Source organism: Jaculus jaculus, chromosome 3, assembly GCF_020740685.1.
Source record: "Jaculus jaculus isolate mJacJac1 chromosome 3, mJacJac1.mat.Y.cur, whole genome shotgun sequence".
NCBI classification, from domain to species: Eukaryota; Metazoa; Chordata; class Mammalia; order Rodentia; family Dipodidae; genus Jaculus; species Jaculus jaculus.
The window spans coordinates 156,552,223-156,571,980 of NC_059104.1; the positions used below are offsets into that span (position 1 = coordinate 156,552,223).

At 36.5% G+C, this 19,758-nt stretch overlaps 1 protein-coding gene and 1 non-coding gene across 2 annotated transcripts in view; one reads left to right on the forward strand and one right to left on the reverse strand.

Moving 5' to 3' along the window:
• Positions 1-19,758, reverse strand: part of Tmem135 (transmembrane protein 135) — a 290,655-nt gene that overhangs the window by 76,707 nt on the left and 194,190 nt on the right. The window contains exons 7-14 of the mRNA XM_045146120.1: positions 16,498-16,539; positions 12,259-12,405; positions 9,912-9,981; positions 6,876-7,043; positions 4,258-4,321; positions 3,333-3,409; positions 1,670-1,768; positions 988-1,055 (exon numbers count right to left, since the gene is read on the reverse strand). Of these exons, the coding sequence (XP_045002055.1) occupies positions 988-1,055; positions 1,670-1,768; positions 3,333-3,409; positions 4,258-4,321; positions 6,876-7,043; positions 9,912-9,981; positions 12,259-12,405; positions 16,498-16,539 (735 nt within the window). The remainder of the gene's footprint in view (positions 1-987; positions 1,056-1,669; positions 1,769-3,332; positions 3,410-4,257; positions 4,322-6,875; positions 7,044-9,911; positions 9,982-12,258; positions 12,406-16,497; positions 16,540-19,758) is intronic.
• On the forward strand, positions 8,416-8,522 carry LOC123459616. The gene has a single exon (XR_006636375.1). It is a non-coding gene; the product is annotated as a U6 spliceosomal RNA (small nuclear RNA).

Here is a 19,758-nt window from a genome sequence, read left to right on the forward strand (position 1 = left end):
CACACTGATGCAGGTCCTTCAGAGCCCCAGAGACATGCTTGCTTGTACCTTCCAACCATGAGAAACATGAGCCAAATAAAGCCTTTCCTTTATACACTGTTAGTAATTCTCTTACAGCAACACAAACTGACCAAGCTAACCTATGTTATCATTTCATTGTAGAGAAAGAAATATACACTCAGGAGAGAAAATATATTCCCCATATTGGGGTACCAAAGCTGAGGTTCAATTTAGGTATGTCTGATACCAAAGCTTATTCTTTCCATTAAGTAACGCTGTCCCTCAAAGGACTAGATGAAAATGAAAGAGTGAAGAGGTGAGGGAATAAAGAAAAGAAAGGAAGAATATGCTAGGATAGATAGAAAAATTACACTTACAATGCCAGGCAATGGAAAAATGATTATTTTTCCAGAGCTAAAATCAATTAATTATGTAAAAGTGAACCATTTTAATGAAGATGTATGTATTACAAATATATAGATAGATAGATAGATAGATAGATAGATAGATAGATAGTATAATTTATATACACTATATTATATGGTATAATAATATGTAACTATATATTAATAATATCTAATATATATCTCTACTGAACCTAGGTTCAAACTCCAGGCCTTGCACATATTAGGGCACTTAACTATTGTGCTACATTTCTAGACTGAATTTAATAATTTTAATTTAAAAAGAATTCAAAGACTCCAACAGATAATATTAAAGTTTTAATTGGCTAATTGGTGACAAACTGTCAGCAAATGAGCATATTAATCTAGAACACTTAAACTAACTGAACTATTATCAAGAAGAGTCAGAATGATATTCAATCAAAGAATATCCTATATTGTTTATATTAAGTTGTACATATTTGATTGACATAGAAATACTACTTTATCACTGATAGAATATTCCTTTCAAGGAGCCAAAACACTCATAAACTTGTTGTAGAAGTCCATTGCTGTAAGCATTCAGATCATCTGGGGCACTTACCTGCCCTTGGTGAGCCTTAAAAGGAATTTCCAGTAAGATGGCCGCAAATTCTGGACTTCCATAACAGCCTAAGATGATTCAATTTGAGATTTCTTTTAGTCAGTACAAATACTATCTGAAGTCTAGAGTAATAGCTTTTATCTCTATCTTTGTTGCTTACTGACTAAAGTCATGACAGTCAGGGAGCACTTGCAAGTCTCCAGAAGCTAGCTCACAATTCCCTGATTTTAACAAGTTTATCCGCCAGGCAGCATTACTGTGAGGAAGAGCAAATAAAAGCTCCTTACAAGACTTTACAACAGACTTTAAGCCATAATGATCATTATAATCTGAAGAGGTTAAACAATGCTTCTGTTAAACTAGATCTTCTCCTGTCATTCCCTGAGTGATGCTAGGAAAATGCAATCACGTGTCCTATGCTTAGGGCATCTTCTCTCTAAGGAGACTTAAAGTGGGTCAAGAAGTTACCTACAGCTTCACTCTAACTAATGTAAAAATTGGTCAGCTCAGGGCCCCTAACCTGTGTAATGATTTGAACCATATACGTCATTTAGCACAAAACATAAAAGCATAAAGTGTAACATGTGATAAACAAAAACATCAATTGGCCTTTATTTCCCCATTTGCTTAATATAAATTAGAAATAGAAACTTCAATTTGTCATTTCAAAAGCTATACTTACTGCATGGAAACAAATTGCTGTAGAGATGGAATAGATTATTGTATCTGCTTGAGGAAAATAGGGGACCTTTCCAGCTTCAATGCCTTTGAAATACATTGTCTGCAAAACAGGCATAATATGAGGGAGACAGAAAATATTAAATAGCATTACAATATAGCTAAATAGTTTCTCTCCTCACTCCCTTCTTTTTCTTCTTCTTCTTCTTCTTCTTCTTCTTTTTTTTTTTTTGTTGTTGTTGTTTCTTTTCTGAGGCAGGGTCTCATTCTAGACCAGGTAGACTTGGAATTCCCTTGCTCTGTAGCTCAGGCCTCCAACTCACAGGAACCCTCCCACTTCATCATCCATATATATATATATATATAATATATATATATATATATATATATATATATATATATATATATATATATATTCATATTCCTCCCCAGGAGAAAGCTGTAGTTAAATGTTAAGTGTGGTATAGTACTCCTTTCTTGGAGTTCTTTAAGGGCTTCCAAGTGTGCCATTCTGTTAACAGTTTTGTTGAAACAGGCTCTCATGTCATCCAAGCTGGCCTCAAACTCACTACATAGCCAAGACTGGCCTTGAACTACTGATCCTCCTGCCTACAAACTGCAAGTGGTGGGATTATAGGCTTGTACAACCATACCACTCTGCAACTCAGTGAAATTGTGAATCCCAGTGATGCTCACAGATAACTGATTCAAGTATTAGGGAAGCCTCCCCAGGAAGTTGTCACTGGCTCCACTAATGACTGAGCCTGGCAGAAAAAGACAACCAGATATCTCTGGGGCTCTCAGCAAAGTGCAACAAGACATTCATACACAAAATAAATATGAAGTATTTCTGCTATCCTCTCCCTCCAAAAAAAAAAAAAATCAAACTTGAATTCACTTAAGCCTCTATATCAAGTCAATAGTATCTAGGATATACAGGAGTTAAATATTGATACAACCTGGGCGTGGTGGCGCACGCCTTTAATCCCAGCACTTGGGAGGCAGAGGTAGGAGGATTGCCATGAGTTCTAGGCTACCCTGAGACTCCATAGTGAATTCCAGGTCAGCCTAGGCTACAGTGAGACCCTACCTCGAAAAAGCAAAAAAAAAAAAAAAAAAAAACAAAAAAAAAACCAAACCAACAAATAATGATAGAAGGAAGTGGAGGGAAGAGAGGAGGGAAGGGACATAGAAAAGGGAAGGAAGAGGAAGGGGGTCAACTATTATAAATTAAAAGAGAATTTGAGTTATTTAAGTAAAAAGGTAATAAGTGGATATATAATATTAAGAAATTATTGTTTTCTGTAAAAAGTGTTTGGTATTATGGTTATAGATTGATGGTATTCTTGATTTATTTTTAAGAAGTATGTATCCTGAGTTTTTTAATAGATAAAATGATACAACATCTGAGGTTTAAGATAATTCAGTATCTGGGGTCAGGGGCTGATGCTAGTGACTGTTGAAGCTACATGTTGGGTGCATGAGGACTAACTATGCTCTTCTTCCTGGACCAAAAGTGAACATGGGTGAGCTGACTATGTGAATACTGACAGACTGGAATCTGCTGTTGGACTGGCAATTATATTCTTGCTGCTAAGGCAGTTACACAAAAGTTAAAACAGATTTACAAACCTTGCAACTGTTCATGAATAAAATTTCTTGCTTACCTCTACCAATTTGGAAGCTAAATACATGGAAATTGTTGTGCTTTTATAAAACATCATTGATACACCTGCCAAAAATCCTGAAACAACAAATTAGACAAAACCAATCAGACTGCAAATTATGTTAATTAATTCACTTACACAGGAAAGAATCCTCCCTCAGCACTGATTTCTGGTTATAACACAACTGATAGTAGTATGCCTGATGGCATTAAAATGTACTGATTCCTTATTACTTCATATTTTTAAATTAAAAAAAACATGATATTCACAGGTAGGAAGAAGCAGTTGTGAATTATGTATCACAAGCAACTTGAACTTTACATGAGGTAATGGCCAGGGCAAATATAATTTTACCAATATTTTTAAAAGCTATTAGTATTACTTCCTATTTTAAGGGGGATACTTATTCAGCTACTCTAACAGCTCAAATTATTTTCATTGTGATTATTCCACTTCTCTCCACAGCATTGCCTTCACTCTACAAAAGGAAAACTGGAGTGGAAGGTGGAAAGCTAATGGTGGAATGTTACTAATACTCTGGTAAGCACTTCCATAGGAATTCTATTACAACAGAGAAAGGAAGATAGGGCTGGGGAGATGGCTTAGTGGTTAAGCGCTTGCCTGTGAAGCCTAAGGACCCCGGTTCAAGGCTTGATTCCCCATGACCCACGTTAGCCAGATGCACAAGTGGGCACATGCATCTGGAGTTCATTTGAAGTGGCTGGAGGCCCTGGTGCACCCATTCTCTCTCTCTCCTTCTCTCTCTCTTTCTCTCTGTCTGTCACTCTCAAATAAATAAATAAAAATGAATTTTAAAAAATTAGAGAAAGGAAGATAGAAAAACTGGGTGAATCTGGAAGCTATGGATTCATTCCTACCACCAACTATTACAATACAGGTCATTCTTTATCTTATAGTGATTTACCTGCTACAATAGCATGTAGTTCATCATCTAGGTTTCTGACCCAGCGCAGGAAGCAGCTAGTACCCTGTAGGAAGAAGTAAATACAATATTTTCAGTGATTTCTGAGAAAAGAAAAATTGCATAAAACAAAAACTACAATGAGTCATTCACTAGCTGATCCTGGAGACAAACTGGTAATCGTATACATATACACAGTAGGCTAAAAACATGACTGGGAAAAGGTATTCATCACTGTAGATGGGTTCTACTAAGAATTAAACACCATCCTTTTATTATACCAACATTTCAAACTAAGATAAATAATAAAATAAATTCTTTTCCCTAAACACAGGACATGGAGTGAAGTGTCTTTTCCATCCTAACAGGGAAAGCATTACAAGTCTGTCGTCCAGAATCTTATACCCACAGAAAAAAAATGTTTCCAACACGGATGATAGAATAAAGATCTTTTCCAAACAAATAAAACCATAAAATTCATTAGCAAAAGATCAAGAGTACCAGAAGTGTCAACCCCTCAGGCAGAAGGAAAATGATGACAGACAAAAAGTTAGACAAAAAAAAAATGGAGAGCTCTGGAGCTGGGACAATAAAGGTAAATTTAGAAGACATGTTTTCCTTGTCGTTAATTGCTCTTAAAATACATTAGTTGCCTAAGCAAAGTGCAAATTATGTCCTACTAGCTGGAAATGGCCTGTCACTGGCTCAGGTACTAATCCTGGTTTTTGTTTGTTTCATTGTTTTGTTTCTTTCTTTCACTGGAAATGGCTATGTTGCCAGGATGGAAGAGAACTTCTAGACTCAAGCAATCCTCTTGCCTTACCCTCCACAGCAAGTGAGACTAACGGTAGGTGCTTCCATGCCCAGCTTTTAAAACTTTTAAAAACTGGTTTTCAATGGATATAAAATAACATTTAATGATGTGAAAATCACATGAAATTCTAATTATAGTGTGATGAGGCTTACTGGAAACCAGGCAGGCTCACTGTGGACATGTTGACTGTGGCTGCTTTCCCGTCATACAACACAGTTGAGTGGCTGCGACAGAGACCACATGGTCCAATCTAAAATATTTACTCAGGCCCTTTACAGAGTAAGTTTAGTGATCTCTTGTGGGTAGCACAATAGTAACAATGTACAGTGGAGAGTTTACATATATAGGGGTAAATGCACAGCACCAAAGTAGGAAGGAGGAATCCTACACATGCAGTGCCATCATCTTACATGACCCAAGGAATGGCAGTACTGCTTAAGGTTGACTGACAACTAAAATGTCAATCTCAAATGTTAAGATAAACACTGTCACAATTATTAATAAAACGCTCACAGAAAAGATAAAAGGGAGTCATTAAAAGTATATAATAAATCCAGAACAAGCTGAAAGAGAGAGAGAGACACAAGAGAGACACAAGGAATAAATGGTAAAAATACAAAAGAACAGGCAAGAAGGTAGACTAAGTTCAACCCTACCATAAACATCAGATATTACCATATTGAGTTTAACAAGGGCAGAACCAAGGCCATGTATGTTGGCTCACACCTGTAGTCACAGCATTCAAGAGGCTGTGGCAGGAGGATTGCTGCAAAAGAGGACAGCCTGGACTATAAAGTGAGATCTCATCTCAAAGGAAAATAAAAGAGAACAAAACAAAACAAAATGTTTTTTAAAAAGCCAAAAGAAGGAATCAACTATCTTCAGCTTAAAATAAGTCAACTTTTACAGATTGATTACTTAAAGAAAGATTAAATGAAAAAATAGAGACATGCTTATAGGTCAATCTAAATTAACACAAGCTATCAATTAAAATCTAAAGTTGAATTTAGGATCTAAATTTTGTTTATTTTTAAATTATTATTATTAACAAAATGTTTCATATGGATACAACATGTGTTGGTACAATTTTTTTCCTTGTCCCTGTCCCCATTCCATTGAGGACACTCCTCATTTAGTCAGTAAACTATGTCAGTATTACGATCATCACATAAAAGATCCCCGCTAAACAAAAGACCATCGCTTCAAGTTGCAAGGTACTGTGTCAATAATTACCTCTATCTATGCACTCCAGTGCTGGCTTGTCTATTTGTGTACAAGTTCATGGGAACACACATAAAGCAGAAGAATGCTCACTTGTTATTTTAGATAATATGACAGAAATGGTGACACAAGAGTATAAATGAGTCATGCCTACAAGCTACAAAAGAAAAACCTTTCTGATTCAGCCACATATTGAAACCAGCTAGAAAGGTCTGAAATATGTTAAAACTTGTTATGAGGCAGTAAATATGCTTAAGAAAAATTGACCAAGTTATAATCATTTTTGCATAGAAAATATCAGAAAATGCTTATTTTCACATTATGCCTATGTATTGAGAATTAAAAATAAGTCTTTGAGAATATTGAGGAAGTATAAATGCAGTATGTCTATATATTCAAGCAGAATAAGTAACATTTAAAAAAAATTCTTCCAACCTGTGTCCCCAATATATTGTATATACCTGCCGATGCCAAGAAATTTATGAATATTCTACAAAGAAATATTAACAAAGATGATTTCTGAACTAAAGCCATATCTAATTCAAACAATTTATCTCATTTTTCTTTCTTCTTCTAAGAAGATTACCTTGTATATACTAACAAAAGAGCCGAGAAAAGCTCCTAGCTGGAAGTTCTCCTTGTTGTAGAAGAGGGAAAGCAGCCGGGAGGGCTCTGTGAACAGGTGCCGGAACGCAGAGGGGATGCGCAGGCAGCACTGGATGAGGTACCCCACGCTGAACATCCTGATAAAGCCCTGTGGGAAATAGGAAGCTCTCATTTAAAACCACATTTGGACAGGTCACAGAAAGTGAATTTTGCTTTCTAAAAATCAAAGCAAAACTAATAAATATTTAACACAAGGTTTTTATCACAGTAGTTTCCAAAATAAACTCAAAACCACAATGATTTTAAAACAATTAGGAGCAGGCTCTCTTTGATTTGTAAACACTTTGGCCAAACCAGCATGCCAAGATTCTATTTCTTGGCATTTGGTTGACAATAACCAAGATTTTAAATTCTTAAACCATAATGAGATTTAGAAACAAAAGTATAGAAAATTCTAGTTACCAAAATTAAATGTTTGGGGAACTTTAACAGAAAATGGTCTTTGAGCATTAGTACAAGTGGGAACACTTTGGATAGAACATTTAATTCCTTATTTTTTTAGACCTTTGGCATCAAGTTTTAAAATGATCCAATTAAAAGAATTTCCGAGGAGGAAAAAAAAATCTGTATCTCTTTATTTGACTGAATTGTACCAGGGTAAAACATCTCGAGGGAGAGGTGTGCCAAAGTAAACTTGAAACTAATGAGTAATACTAGTTTTCCTCCTCCCCTCTGACCCCACTGGGATGGGGAAGGATCTGTACCCCCACAAGCCAGCCTGCTAAGTTCTAAAAGTTAGTCATGCATTTTCCAGATTGCAGTTTTGTTTCTAGGAAAAGCGGTTGAACTGCTCTGAAGAAGTATTGACTAATTTACACAAAACAATGGAACACTTGGTTAAAACATGGAAATTAAGCTGGCCCATCAACCACTGTGAATTACCATATATTTCCTTGACTAAAACTGCCTTGTGTTTATTTAGTGCATGAAGCAGTCTCAGTTTTATACCGTCACTGATAACTTTATAACGTTAATCTTGTGACCCACAGGTCACAATCTGAAATTTCTCATGCTATTTCCAAAAGATAATATAAATAAACAAATACTCTTTTTGAAATTCATTCATTCATGTATTCAGAAAATACTAGTTGAATGTCCATGGTGTACCCATTACACTAGGGAAATGGGGAAACTGCAGCGCAGACAAAGTTCATGCCTCTGTGGGGCTTTCATGCTCATCATGGGAAAACAAAAATCAGTAAGTAAGCAAATAAGCAAAATTTACAGAACATAACAAATGCTTGAAGGAAACAGCCAGGTCACTAGGGAAATTTGTGTTCGTATGAGTGGTAAAGAAAAGGTACTGAGTATGGGACCCTCAAGGAGGTCAAGAAGAAGAGATGTGCTACTGAGAGCCTTTCAGACAGCAAAGACAGGAAACACAAAGCCAGGAGGGAGGTGGACAGGTAGAAGTCTGTGTGCGCCACAGTATCCGTGACCATAGAAAAATTTCAGAGTCTGTGCTCGCTTTGGCAGCACATATACTAAAATTGGAACGATACAGAGAAGATTAGCATGGCCCCTGCGCAAGGATGACATGCAAATTCGTGAAGTGTTCCATATTTTAAAAAAAAATTCAGAGTCTAGTGAGCTGAGGAGAATGTAATTATTGTAACTATTTACTCAAGAACATGGTGTAGTGGAAGTTCATGTAACAGTGAGGCTAAAAGGTTTACGGTATCTGTAGTGTACGTTCTTCAGCCACAGGTCCCCAAATCATTGTCTTACATTCGTGATGGATAGGATATTCCAGTTCATGCATAAATGTTGAGTTATAATACTGACACCCATTTGAAAGAATCACACATTTTTGATTGCTAGGTAATTCTCTCTCATGTTTTCACCCCTCCCCTCCAACTGAATTCTCTCTTTGAAGTACAACTACTGTGTTTGGTGGGAAAGGATAATACCTCTTTGGACTCTCCAGGAGCCCATGGGTTCTGACACCCCCTTACTTTGAAAGCAAGGTAGAAAATCAAATATGGGAAGAGTGCATCAGCAACTTAAAATGGAAAAGATGATCCTTTACCCCTGGTTATAACTTGGGGAATTCTGAAGTAAATATGTAGTTGCTCAAATGCCATAGGCATTCAGTCACAAGCAATGATGTAGGACAGTTCCTCCTTTCTACATAACTGTCAAGAGACTGCGGTCATGTGGGATATTATACAACTCAGCTCTTCCCATCATCAAGAAAGAACATGAACTTTGAAAAGCACTGAATTGTTGGGGCAGGGGGCATTCAGAACAAAGGGTCTTAGGAACAAAAGGATTGAATCTGGCCCTCCAGCTGTCACCTGTGCCAGACTCAATGCACTGAAGCACCCTTCCTAGAGCTGGTAGGGAGAGAGGAGGAGGCAGGAAATGGAGAATTTACGCTAGTTTGTATTGCTAGCTTGTTCACTGAAGAGCATCGGCATGCTCCAGGTAGCTAGATGCCCTTGGAAAATATAACCAATTTATCAATCCACAACCAAATACCACAGTGCCAAAGTGTACACTATATGCACAGTGTATCTCAGAGCACACCTGGCTGGCGCATGGTCTTCTTCCAGTGCATATGTCTAATGAAGAGGCCTTACAAAACATGGCGATGGCCTCCTCGTGCCGCCCACTTTGTAAGCTTTACATATTCTTCTGCAGGGGAGAGAACTCAATCTGCGGCCCCCAGCATGCATTAAGACAATTGCTTTAGCACTGAGGTAAAGTCCCAGTCCAAAATAAGTCATTATTAAATAAACTTATTTTAAAAATTTTTAACTAAGAATATATGCATAAGTTTAATAGGAAAAACGATGTTATCGTCAATTTTCACAAATTTCTTACTTTCTAGTCAAATAAAAAAAAGTGACAGCAGGATTAATGTGAATCTGCTTACCTGGGAACTACTTCCTAATAACTAAGTTATTTCCATCAATATTCCCCATTTAAAATTGGGGAGGCTTTGCATACTCACCTTAATGCAGTAAGAGATGCAATTGTCTTCATAATGTTTGCAGCATCTATGCCGTGGTCCATGCTTGCATCTGAAATGAAAGCAAAGCACTAATATACATTTAAATATAGATGTATTCATCCCTCGGTACATGTGCATGTGTAGGGATGTGTGCAATGTGTACATGGGTGTGTGTCTGTGCAACTGTTTGAAACTTTCTAACCAATCTCAACACTTATTACTAAATGGTTGAAATTTTTTGATATCCAGAAATGAGGTAACAGATACTTTAAAAAATATTTACATATTATAAACACTATATGAATACAGTCAAATTACCTGAATATAGAAGAAAAAAACCACATTGGTATTTGTGACTAAATGTGAAAAATATGTATATATATTGTCAATATACATCATCAAATCTTTAGAAGTTTTAAATCATTTATCACTGACTATGATGGCTATAAATCACCCATGAAGCCAGTACTTGAGCAAAAATCATAATGAGAATGTGCTCAGGTTATAGGAATTCATACTTAATTATATTTGAGAGAAAACATCTGGAAAAGATATGTGATATGGTGTTAGAATTCAAAACTCAGTTTAAAAAATAAATACAGAAATAGAAATCATGTGGGAACTGAAAGTAAGTTATTTGTGATTAAATTATAAACCACTTAACCTTGCAGTGTTTAAGCATTTTTGCTAGGACTACTGCTGAAGACATTTTAACTAACTACCACATCAACCTTAGGACTATTTATTCACTCTTGGCATAAAAATATAAGTAGACTATCTAATATGTATTCAGCTCCCTCCCTTTTTATTGAAGGGTTTCTGTTCTAAACTATGTAGACATAACTTCTTTCACGTTAGATATTTTCATGGTCAGAACACATAAACTCCAGTTTAAAGCAGTTACTTGTAAAGCAGGGTCTTTGCTCGACACCTCTCTGAGCCCATTTGCAAAGTGATTAATAAGATCAATCCAAAATCCATTTTCTTCACTGCAGCTGGATCATTCAGGTCATTCCTAGTCAAAGGTGACAGCAACAGTGCTTACCGACCTAAGCCCTGATGTCATTAGAAAGATATGACTTATCTGGCCATGTGAGCTTGCTCAGTGATTAAAGATGGAGGCTTCAAAAGCCGTGAATCAGAGAAAGATGCCCATGTAAACCATCACTCTCCATACGTCTAGGTGTCCTCTTCAGAAATGGCTCAGCTTTGGCAGAAATGATTAAGCTCTCTCATATCATCTGTATTGTCAGTTAATCTTTCCTTGGTGGGTCACTGGGATAGCTTACAATCCTAGGCTGCCAGCGTCAGCCTTCGCTTTGCTTCTGTATTATCTGCAACATTCACCCCATGGGATCTGCCCAGGCTGTCTGACAAGCTTCACAGTGAGCTCACTGGTTCTGGTACCCTTGGAGCTGTTCACCCTCTTAACTGATTCTCTGTGCTCTCCTCCAATTATTGCTGAAGTGACTTCCATTAATGGGGACCTCTCCTTTTCTTCACTGATTATCCATCCCTATGTTTGAACCTGCCTAAGCTCACTATAGCACTTATTGCTGTCATCTATGACCCCTTTCTTTATTCCTCTATCTTCTGTGTGCACAGTTTGCTACAATGAAGGCAAAAGTTTCAATCTCTGTGCATTCTGTAAGCAGGTTATTTTGATTAATGCTTGTTAATAGATACTGTTGACCCCAGTTATCAAGGACTTTGAGATGTATACCTGGAAAAGGCAAAATAAGAGAGACAGACAAAGGCAGGTTTTCTAATTCCTTACAGGGTAATCACCACCTTCCTATGAACAACTGCTCTTCTTTCAAGACTGCCTACTCACCCTACTGTCTCTGAAATCCAACTCTCGTGATTGCTTTTACTGGCTCAAGTCTAATTTTAAACAATTGAGTTTATTTTTTTTAATGTCTACACTGGAAATATGATTGTGTAAAATATTTTTAAAAAAATCTTTTTTCCTTGATGATATATTAGGAGTTGAGCTCTAAAATTTTTACTGTTACAAAATATTGTTTGCTTCAGCTTGATCCTAATTCCTGCATCACTTTGACTCTTTTGGGAGCCTTTCTGTCTTCTCACAGCTGACATACTCACTTGGCACTGGCTGATCTTCTGAGGTTTCCCTTCATAGCCTCCTGTAACTTTGCCGAGCATGAATAAAAAAATTAACTCAATTTCATGCAAATCTGTCCTAAAGGTACATTGTGGCAACTACTGCATACATTTTTCTGTTCAAAAAAAGTGACACCATTACGTAAATAAAAAGCTGCCTTAGTATGGGACAAATATCACATAACATACTGTCAAAGCATGCTCAAATGTCAAGATAACTCACATTGAATCCACTAGCGTCCTAAGTAGAGCAATGATATTCATTCCTCTTGATCTTCCCCTGTGTTTCTCCCTCTTTTGTTCCACTTTTGCATATGCTACCTCTGGTGAGCAAGAGTGTGTGGGAATTTCTTCCTTCCCTACAATGAACCTAAAGGAAACAAGCAGTGTTAAGCATTTTTCACTTTTAAGAAGAAAATCAATGTGAAAAAATATGTATATATACAGATAAAATTTGCAGAATATCTTATTTAAGATAGTATTTTTACAATGTAAATAAAACCATAGTATACTCTGAATAAAAATCAACTTTCAAAATTTGAATACTTAGAAATTTCAATCATTTGACAAGAAGCAACTTTTAAATCAGACTAACCTCTAAAATGTAACAAAGCAGTTTTATGAAGAAATCTTCAACTTACAACAGCATTTTTAAAGATCTTACATGTCTTATTATATTGTCTAAAGAATCTGGTCAATTTGGATCTGGATCCACCACAAAAAATATATTTCCCTCCTAAATCTGCTAGCAATTGCAAATGAATATGTTTCTTCTTTACAGTAAAACTAAATTTACATTTCATGTCAATGTGAGTGATAGATAGCTGCAGTACAGTCAAAAAATAATTTGTACAGGAAACAACTTTTATTTCCTAGGAAAACATAAGGAACTAAAAGTAAGACAGAGCCAGGGTTATATGTATCCTCATATTACTTCCTTGGAAAATCATAAACTTCATGCTATCCCAATCAAAATCTAGGAAGAAAATTACACCACTCCTATTGTCAAATCTGTATATTTTTTCCAAAATCAATGTAATGAAAAATGTTCATACCATTATGTAACACTTACAATATGTGCTTTCTCAAGAGTTTCATTTTATTATTGCTGTCTATAACTGCATATATGAGTCATTGCTCTTATAAAGAAAAATTAAGGGGCTGGAAAGATGGCTCAGCAGTTAAAAGGTATCTGATTACAAAGCCTGATGGCCTCGGTTTGATTGCCCAGTACCCATGTAAAGCCAGATGCACAAAGTGGCCTGGAGTTCATTTGGAATGGCAAGAGGACTTGGCACACTCATTCTCTCTGTCTCCTTGAAAATAAATAAATAAGGTTTCCTAAGTAAACATAACCTCCTAAGCTCTCAGAAAGTCTACACACACCAAATATGAATAGAATAGAGCATCAATATTACTATGCTAAGATTCTGGGGCTTATGTTCTGTGACAAATAAAATAAAAAAATTTAATCACTTAGTAAAGAAAACACACACACACTGTCCACTATCGACAGTAGCAATCCCTCCTAACCTGTCAAAGTTGGCAAAACATGTAGCTCTTACAATTATAGAAATGTGCAAAGGGTATATTAGCCAGTAGGTGTCAGCTGTGCATCACAATTCCCGTTAGTGCAAAAGCAGGTGCCTTTTTCTCGATGTTCTGTGTAAGCAATAATGACAAAACTAGAAGAGCTGTGACCGTATCTTGCTTTTTAGATGACCATTGCTTCCCTGCCAAGTGCTGGCTATCTCAGACTAAAGGTCACTTCTTGGAGAAGGTATCTCTGCTTCAAGGCAGAATGAGTTCACCTGTGGTTCCAAAGTGCCATGGATCCCCAGCACTGTAAGCACCATTCTTGATGTGTGCATCTCTGACTAACTTGTAGGGACTTTAAGGCTATGTTTATCTTCTGTGTGGTTATACAACAGTGCCTAGCACAGTGTCTGGCATGTAGTAAATATGGAATTAAAGCATACTGAATGGGGCTGCAGAGATGGCTTAGTGGTTAAGGCACTTGACTGCACAGAAAGACACCTTCTAAATCACACCCTACTCACAATTTCCAGAGGAGGCTTTCTAGAGTGCAGATCCGAACTTGCTACTTTCAACCTAACAAACTTTCCTGGTTTGCAACCTACTGAATGAGTGCAACATTGGGGGAAGTGGAGAGAGGAGGGTCCTTATGGCTTCCTGGCTAGGTAGTTTATCCAACTGGTGAATATAGGCTAATAGAACCCTTGTATCTAAAAAGTAGTTCTTAAGTATGACACTTGAAGTCACCCTCTGCCCCTCCCATACCACTATACACATATGCATAAAAATATGCAGTCAGATAAATAATGAATGCTATCTTTGTGGTCTACATATTTACTGTCATGCTAGTTATTTAAAATATGAGTGCTGAACTAGTATCAAGTGTGATAGTCTAAAGCTTTTCACTCTATGAGCTACGAGACATCCAATTAGGATACTTTCAGAATATACACACTTTATTCATGACAATTTTCTTCAATGAAACAAGGTGTGATCATGATAGACCAGCTATATTTTGTATAGGATAAGCACTTTTTTCAAGCCTAATTATGAATGTGTGTATTTGCATTCATTTAAAACAGAGAATGGTGAGCATCCTCAAATGGGTCAAGCACCAAATACATTTTCCTCATGACAGTTTAATACTGTCAAGAAGTCATATTAAATTTGGCCACAACAAGCACTTTTCTGTCTCCTCCCTTTTGTAATTAATGTTAAATGTTGTCTTTTTGACATGCTATAAATTAATAGCATGTGTCTGTAATGAAAAATCAGACAACCAACAATGAAGAGATACAAAATAGAAAACCAGGTCAGGTAATAAATTTGGAAACAGAGAAACTTGATAATAAAAAAATGTACTTCGCTTTTAGTACTAGTTTCCTGAGAATCATCTTTAAACCCCTGAGAAAAACCAATGTATAATATGCCTACTTGATCAAATCCAAATTATTCTTCCCTTTTCCCTAGGTCTTCCATAAGCTGACTCTACCTACCAAAAATATCTTTATGTTTCCTAACATAAACTTTTATTTGATTCTACAAGCAATGTTCTCCTTCTTCACTTGCAGATATCCAAGACCATCCTTCAAATACATATCACCCGTGGGATTAATAACCAATATTTTTAAATTCTTTTAATTATTTATTTATTTGGCAGAGAAAGAAGGAGGAGGAGGAGCAGGAGGAGAAAGAGAGAGAGAGAATATGGCATGCCAGGGCCTCTAGTCACTGCAAATAAACTCCAGACCCATGTGCCCCCTTGTACATCTAGCTAACATGGGTCCTAGGGAATCAAACATGAGTCCTTTGGCTTTTCAGGCAAATGCCTTAACCATTAAGCAATCCCTCCAGCCCAATATCAACATCTTTTGAATAGTTACTATTTATCAGGTATTATTCTTCAACACTTGTAACATACTAATACTCACTTGATCTTTAGAATCATCTTATAAGACAATCAAAATTCCTAGAACTGAAACCCATCATAATTTTACCCTCCAATATTAACAGTAAATAACATGTTACTAATCTTTACTATGTGTCTACTATATGTATTTTGGAAAATAAAATAGGTAACACATAAACCAGAACACTGCGTTTGAACCACTATGGGAAGTAGGATGGAAGATGAAATTAGTCAAACTTTTTGAGTCTTGCTTTTTACCATCAGGCCACATGGGTATAAAAATACCCATCTCACAGAATAGCTGAAAAACTTTAGTTTTGTAATCTATATGAAAATGCTTTATAAACCATAATACCAAAAGAATAATGCTAAAATGGTGCAGCCTTACATAGCATGTATATGAGGCAGCGATTGCTGTGCTGAGATGGGCTATGAGATAAAAAGAAACGCACATAAGATCCACTGTTGGATAGTGAACAAGTCTTACCCATAATCTGGCACCATTCAATTAAGTACTTAGGTTTTGTTACTAGCTCATGCAGAGTTTTTTCTTTCACATTCTCCTTAAACGGAGTTTTTATCTTTCTTTTCTTACATTCTGTAGTATAAACCATACAATAAGCCTCCCCATCCCAAAAGTAGTAGGTTATTGAATGATTTTTATTGTTGCTTTTTTTTGTTTTTTAAGTAGAGTCTCACTCTATTCTAGGTTGACCTGGAACTCACTCTGTAGTCCCAGACTGGCCTGGAACTCACAGCAATCTTCCTACCTCTGCTTCCCAAGGGCTGGGATTAAAATAGTATACCACCATGCTTATCTGAATAATTTTTTGGGAAAAAAATCTAATAAATTATTCTTTCAATAAACTATTCACAAAGGCTTTGCAAATACTATTGTGATTTTAAAAATGTTTGCAGCTTAAATTAATAAATGTTTATTATAACTATATGTACTCATCATTTAAAAAAGCTAAATCATAACGCTCATAACACAAGAATAAATAAATTGTTACTTACCTAAGTGCAGAAAATGTAAATCCTTTCAAACCATCTTTGCACCTAAAACAGAAATTCATAAAAACATGTTTCAAAATGTAAAGTAGTATATTAAATGGCTCCCCCAAAATGGTTTAAAAGATAAAATTTTCTGGTGAAACAAGTCACCTTACACAAAATGACTAATATAGCAATGTTTTCCTGTGATTCATTAAAATAAGTTGGGGCTCAATCCTAGGGTTTCACCTGTATTTAAAATGAAAGTGATGAACACAGGCCCCCATTTCACCAAATTCTTGGGGTAGTAATTTTCTGTGAAGGAAAACATCGTATCCACTTGCATTGTGCTACAGGTAGGTTAATGCAAGGCCCTGGCCTCTCTGTAATCAGTTCAATGAAAGCAGAGCAACAGAGTGGGCAACAGGCACAGAAAGGCTTCAAATTCAGTTCATGTTCCTAGTAATGCCCACCCAGAACAGATAACGTGGAGTGGGGACCAGGGTGAGAAGAGAGAAGGGCAAAAAAGGATTCCAATTAGTACTTTTTGAATAGTCTGTACTGCAGGGCAGGCTGGGCCCTTTATGTGGTAGTTTCCTGTGATTATATCACAGCACTAGGAGGGGTTCCTTCTTTTAGATAAGGGCTCATGACCCGCAGGTCACAAGACTAATGCACTAACAGGAGTCAGATTTTGGGTGAGTTCAGAGGTGCTATGACTTTAAAACTCAATTCCCAAAATTGAATTGTCTAGACCCGGGTAAGATATAAACTACATGGCAATTAAACATGAAAGAAAAGGATCCTCTGATTTGTAACAAGTATATAAGTACAAGCTTAAAGTAGGTAGAGTACTAATACTCAAAGGTCCTTTATGTAAAATATTTATAACCAAAAGGTGCCTTTGGTATAATAACTGCATGCTGGGACTTTGGACATTTATTGATTGGCAATACAATGATGTTCATTGTATGCTACTATGAGACCTTGGGTTAACAGGAACATCCTCATATAAGTGGTCTAATTTCTTCTGTATGTCATTTGTATGGAAAATCACAAAAATATACAAGACAATAGAATTCTATCTTAATTTTTAAATAGGTGTTATTAGAGATGCCACAGAATATCAGATAAATTTTAAGCCAAGTGCAGATGTTTTAAAACACATGTGGAGTCATTTCAATTAAGCAGCATGATCAGCTTTATGGTCATGTTAACAGGGGAAATGTAACCACAGACTTTAAGTAACATGTGACATAATTACCTACCCTATAAAGAAAGAATGGGCATAAAGTCAAAAGGATTCATATCTTAAACTAAAAATACTGTTGAGCAAATCATAGCATTAAAATTCCTAAACTTGTCTTTTTCTATCAGATGAAAGTGCTTCTCAGGAACTTAAAACCCATAATCTATATGCATGCAGTGGTGACAGGGTGTGGGCTAGGGGCCTATTGACTGGAAAAAAAAAAAGAAACTAGTAGAATGATTAAAAGATTATGTACATCTGGGAACAAATTTTGGCTTTGGTATGTTATTGTTAAAAGACGCCCATTTATCCTTGTGCAAAGCTGAATAGATAAAAGCTTCTGACAACTTGTTCTGGTCAGCTTGCATATTTGTGACCCTACACAATAAATTTAATTGCAGACCAAAACATCAAAAAGTAGCTTTCAAGCATAAAAGGGGCATCTACAAATGAATCTGCAATTTCATTATGATGGAAGCTTGATCCTTTCAATGGGACCCTGTGGGAAGCACTTCATATTGATAAAGTCTTAGCATGAATTCAAAGGGAGCCATTCTTTCTTCCATTCATGTGTATAAGGTTTGTTAATGTAATTGAGGGTCAGATGTCTATGTCAAAAGAACAAAAAAGTATTTATGCCCATAAAAATTCTTTAAAATGTGGCCCTACATTTTGACATTGAGAGTATTATATTTAACCTATAAAATATTGTTGAAATCTATGTTAAATGTAGAAGGTATGATACAGACAGATTTAAACAGAAAAGGTACCATTAGAAGGTTCCTCGCTTTCCTATGGACTTGGTTATTGTAAAATCACACTGACTTATCAACACATACAACCTAAGTGCTTTCTGTGTGTAAGCACTGCTTTAGGTGCCAACTGTATACTAATTGACAAAAGAGTATCCCTGCTTTCATACAGCTAACACTGGAATAGGGCAGGAGAATCATTACTGAAACTAAGGACAACTGGCGAAATAAGCAAGGGTGATGTTTTCCTGTGAACTGGATACCAGCACAAAGGGGAAGGAGATCAATGCAGAGAAAAATCAACTCCTACCAAATCAGAGAGCCAGAGCCTCAGAGGCCCCCAACACCTCAGCACTGAAGCAGACCAAAAATGAACCCAACATGGCTCAGGGAAATCTTGCGGAAGAGGGGGCGGAAAGAATGTCAGAGTTACATGTTGGGTCATGATTTTCAGAGACATTTATCATACTAATAACTGGGGGCTAACTCCACAATGCACGACCCATTTTCAATAACAAGGAGGGTCTAATGGGAGGGGGTAGATCACAGATGAGCCTAAATAATGGTACCAAACTGCCTGTATTTACTGAAAAGAAAACTAATAAATTAAATTAAAAAAAATAAGGCGTATCACATTAATTGTGATGGTAAAACCACAACAAAGTAAAGGGGAAACTAGTGATGGAGTCAGGCTTTCTTATTTTACATAGTATGGTCAAGAAGTTTCTGGAATAGCAAAAGTTGGTAATATGATCTGAAACTGATGAGCTGAGGGAAGCTTTCAGTCTGCGGTGGCATCCGCGTAAATCCCACGCTGCCTCTGCACAAGGAGGCGGGAGGACAGTAGCTCCCGATAAGTGGGCAGAATGACAGAAGGTAGGAAACAGGGTCAAAGGAGGGTGGAGGAAGGGAGCTGTCTACCATGCAAGAAGGTCCCCATTAGGTATAACAAGAACTTTGGAAGGTTCTCAGCAAAGATGTGGCAAGATGTATCTTAAACAGCAAGAGAATTATTTTGGCTGTTGAATGTAAAGCAGAATCCAGGAGGGCAAGGTTAGAAGCAAGGGGACTGATCAGAAATGTGGAAGACAACTGTGTTCAGGGGCAGAAAGAAGTAGTAAATATTAATGCATTTCAAAAGTAGAGCTGTAAGAAGTTTTTCGTATTTTTAACATGAAGAGAAAGACATTACAAATTACTGAAATATCTTTGGTTTGAGCAAAGGGAAGAAAGAAATGGCCATTTACTGAAGTGAGGAATAATATGGGAAGAGTGGATTTAAGG